The sequence below is a fragment of the Sinocyclocheilus grahami genome, unplaced genomic scaffold (genome assembly GCF_001515645.1).
Source record: "Sinocyclocheilus grahami isolate Dianchi unplaced genomic scaffold, SAMN03320097.WGS_v1.1 scaffold2396.1, whole genome shotgun sequence".
NCBI lineage: Eukaryota > Metazoa > Chordata > Actinopteri > Cypriniformes > Cyprinidae > Sinocyclocheilus > Sinocyclocheilus grahami.
The window spans coordinates 20,942-25,997 of record NW_015507575.1 but is presented as its reverse complement, the minus strand read 5'-3'; the positions used below and the strand labels follow the sequence as shown (position 1 = coordinate 25,997).

Below are 5,056 nucleotides of genomic sequence, written 5' to 3'. Positions count from 1 at the left end.
TATATTCATTTTAATTTTAGCTAAAGTTTTAGTAATTTTGTGTTTTTGTATTTTTATTAATTAAATATCTCTATATAGTTTTTATAAGGTTTTCATTTTGTAATTTTAGTTTATTTCAACGGTACCACAGTATTTCCATCTGGTTCCACCACAGTGGTTTTTGTAAGAGTTTGGCTCTGTGAGTCAGAAGAGACCAAAAGTGCAGCGCTGGAAATCATGAAATAACCGCCGCGGGGAAGGTGGAGGGGCTTGATCCGCTGACGCAGCGCTTTACATGGGTACAGTACGAACAGACACACTGACATCTGGAACTTCTTGAAAGCCTGAAATAAACAGGCACTAGCGAGAGGTACCAGAGTAAAAAGGGCATTCTCCTGTGTTTTTACAGTGCTGTTTGTCCGGGTGCTCATATCCTCTTGTGTCATTTTAAAACCACCCATTAGCGCAAATGAGGGACTAAGCCGAGACTGAAGCCACAGCGGTGGTGCAACTGCATACACACACATTTATACATGGTTGTAGACATGCACAGTGATTTAATGAGGACCACACACTGATGTAAAAAAAAAAAAAACAACTGTAAAGGTCACATGACAGGATTTCAATCACTAGAGGTTGGTGATGTGCTGTATTGTTATCGTTAGTCGTTATATTAAGTAAGTATATTTTTAAAGTATATTTTTAAGTAAAATGAAAGTAAAGTATATTTGTATATTTTTAAACACTCTTTTGTGCTTGATAAGCATTCAGTAACATGCTAACTGATGTATGTAGTTGCTGTATGTAATGTAAAATTGATGAAATTTTCATTTTCATTTCATTATTTCATTCAATAATGAAACTTCGGGGGAAGTCGTGGCCTAATGGTTAGAGAGTCGGACTCGTAACCCAAAAGGTTGTGGATTCGAGTCTCCTACCGGCAGGGATTGTAGGTGGGGGGAGTGAATGTACAGTGCTCTCTCACACCTTCAATACCACGACTGAGGTGCCCTTGAGCAAGGCACCGAACCCCCAACTGCTCCCCGGGTGCCGCAGCATAAATAGCTGTCCACTGCTGTGTGTGTGTGTGTTCACTGCTGTGTGTGTGCACTTTGGATGGGTTAAATGCAGAGCACTAATTCCTAGTATGGGTCACCATACTTGGCCACATGTCACTTCACTTTCACTTTCACTTTCATAATCTGCAAGCAATCTACATGACTCCAGTCCATCATTTAACATCTTGTGAAGCAAAAAGCTGCATGTTTATAAGAAGCAAATCCATCAAGACTTGAGTCCATTGCTTCTGGCTAAAATACAAGTCCATAATCCAACCATAATATTGCTTTCTCCAGTGAAAAAAAAATAGTCTCATCTTAATCAGGAGAGAAATATGCACAGATCAAGCAGCAAACACAGTTCTAAACAAATATATTGGTGGATATAGATTGCTGTGAGAGGGAAACAAGGGATGGATTAGTGTTATTATGGATTATGGAGTGGTGTGGATTACTTGTGTATTATTGTGATGTTTTTATCAGCTGTTTGGACTCTCATTCTGACGGCACCCATTCACTGCAGAGGATCCACTGGTGAGCAAGGGATGCAATGCTAAAGTTCTCCCAATCAGTTCAGATGAAGAAACAAACTCATCTACATCGTAGCAATTTTTGTTGTCAACCCCAAGGATGAAATGGTTTTAAATAAAATGTCTGCTAAATGATTAAATAGAATATGGATTAATCATCAATCTTTAAAAATAGCATATTTCTTGATTCCTCATATCTATCTGAGATGTCTGAAACAACAAGTAAAAACAAAACAAAAACAAAAAAAACAAGAAAGACAAAGGCATTATGGGATGATTAGCATTTTATCACTAGTTTAAATCTCTGGGACACATGAAACATCAACCAGTATTTTGAAAAGATACTCACGAGCGAAAGCTGGTGCACAGAGCAACATGAAGACAATCAAACGTGTTAAACATCTTGCCAACGTCCGTCGCCAGACCCGACTCCTGCCAGAGACGGAGACGTGCATTATTCAGACTCGCACAATATAAAACTAACACATGCAAACAAATATTCTACACTGAGGAAGAAGCAATGCAAAAGATGAACTTGTAAAACCATATACTATCTGAATATTGCTGAGATGTGTCTATGGAAGATTCGACTCTGGGTTTGGTGTTTCTGAATCAAAATATTTTCAGATGGACACTACTGCTGAAAAGTTGGGGTTAAGTCTTTCTTTCTTTCTTTCAAATTAATAATTTTGTTTAGCAAGGGTGTATTAAACTGATAAAAAGGTGACATTAAGGACATTTGCAATGTTGCACAAAAATTCTATTAAAAAATTTTGTTCCTTTGAACTGAAAAATCAAAGAATCCTGAAAAAAGATATCATGGATTCCAGAAAAATAAATAAAAATTAAGCAGCACAACTGTTTTCAACATTGATAACAATAATAAATAAATGTGGCTTGAGCAGCAGAACAGCATATTATACTGATTTCTGAAGGATCATGTGACACTGAAGACTGGAGTGATGATGCTGATAAATCACCTTTGCAGAAATAAATGACATTTTAAAATATATTCTAATTTAAAACTGCTACATTAAATTGTAATGATATTTTAAAACATTACAGTTTTACTGTATGTTTAATCTAATAAAGGCAGCCATGGTGAGCATAAGACTTTCAAACACACACACACATGCACACACACACACACACACACACACACACCCACACACACACACACACACACACACCCACACACACACACACACACACACACCCACACACACACACACACACACACACCCACACACACACACACACACACACACCCACACACACACACACACACACACACCCACACACACACACACACACACACACCCACACACACACACACACACACACACCCACACACACACACACACACACACACCCACACACACACACACACACACACACCCACACACACACACACACACACACACCCACACACACACACACACACACACACCCACACACACACACACACACACACACCCACACACACACACACACACACACACCCACACACACACACACACACACACACCCACACACACACACACACACACACACCCACACACACACACACACACACACACCCACACACACACACACACACACACACCCACACACACACACACACACACACACCCACACACACACACACACACACACACCCACACACACACACACACACACACACCCACACACACACACACACACACACACACACACACACACACATCGTATCAACCTCAAAATTTTGAATGGAATAATTTAACAGCACTGAAAAGCACATTATTAAAGTCAGTCAGACACAGACCCTCAAGAAACCCCAGCAGCTCCTCACTGGAAGAGAGCCATGCTGAGAGAAACAGAGACACTGAGCTTTTGATCAGACCCAGAGCCACCTGTCCACTCTAGCATCCCTGTGTGTGTGTTGTTTTAAATTGGCTAGAGGAAGGCAGAGGAAGGTGACAGGAAGATATTCTGCTACAGCAATGATGAATGAGTCATTCTCTTGGGTCAGAGGTACTGACACACAATATGCACCATCTATCCACAGCACACACACATGTAACCCTGGCACCCATCCATCCACCTATCTACAGGACGCATGCAGAGTCATTCCACTGACTGGACTAATGGTGAGCATGTTAAAGCCACTGTAGGGGACTTTTTTGCAAATATTATGCATCAAATTTCCAGCTACCTTACAGATATCTGAAACAGATGCCCTGAGAATTCACAGCAGTCTCTTTGACAGCACTAGATTCTCTGTGAAGCACAAACGCATCGTCCTACGCATGTGTCGGTCGATCCAAAACTTGGCAAGCTCTCTGCCTGTCAGTCATTATGTGTTCGAGTTTGCTGACACTGATTCATTAAAATATCTGCCTCAAAAGAATGATTGAGACACCGGAACTTGTCTGATGAAATCTCATGAATGTTATTAGGCCGATGTCAAGATCTGAATAACAACTTTGAATCAATAATTGTTTCAGTCTGTTTCTCACACAAAGCTGTTGCATGCCTTATTGTATTAACTCTACATATTACAGGTTTGGAACAACATGAAATACTGTTCAAATATTTAGGGTAGTAAGCAGTAAAAACAGAAATATTATGAAAATTATTACAATTTAAAATTACTGTTTTCTATTTGAATGTATATTCAAATGTATTTTTTGTTGTGATGTGCTGCTTAGTTTTTTTGTGGAAACAATGATATTTTTTTCAGGATTTTTTTTATGAATATAAAGATCAAAAGAACAGCATTTGTGACAGAAATCTTTGTAACACTATAAATGCCTTTACTGTCAGTTCTGATCAATTTGTTGCATCCTTGCTGAATTAATTTCTTTAATCAATGAATATAAAATCTTACTCACCCTCAACTTTTGAATGGCATATAATACTTTTATATACACAATGCAACTCACATACACCCTGTTAGGACTGTCAAAATGATCCTCTCTCCCTCTCAGCTTAATCTCACTCCCTTGACAAATGGTTTTGCAAGCAAGCAATTGCAAGCAATTTTTCTATTATACAAAAATAACAGCTTGTATTTTTCATTTGCAGCTGTTGAGGCAGAAGCGTGTGTGGTGATGACAGAATAATGAAACAGAAGGATGAGCGCACAATACAGATAATTATACAACTTCAGATCTGTGGTTTTTCATGGCCATAGAGAGAAATAAAACAGAGAATGTACATATAAAGGGAAATAATCCGCTACAATGTAAAACATAAAGAGGTGTGTGTGTGTGTGTGCGTGCGTGCATGCGTGCGTGCATGTCACACATATGGCAGTGGCCCCCAAGCTGTGGTTTTGGTGTGTGAGTCAGATTCCCTGGCAGCTTTGCTGAACACTCACAGTGTCTTAATTAAAGTATTCCCAACCTTACCTCCTTTATATGACAGTTACGACAGTTTCGAGTTGACTCGCTTGACAGTTGTTCGCTTGACAGCACCAATATATATATATTATACTATAAATATCAC

General features: G+C 39.2%; 1 protein-coding gene across 1 annotated transcript in view; it reads right to left on the bottom strand.

Annotated features, from left to right (window-relative positions):
- Positions 1-5,056, bottom strand: part of LOC107574933 (collagen alpha-1(IX) chain-like) — a 16,890-nt gene that overhangs the window by 9,953 nt on the left and 1,881 nt on the right. Inside the window, exon 2 of the mRNA XM_016261356.1 lies at positions 1,917-1,999. Coding sequence (XP_016116842.1) covers positions 1,917-1,999 — 83 coding nt within the window. The remainder of the gene's footprint in view (positions 1-1,916; positions 2,000-5,056) is intronic.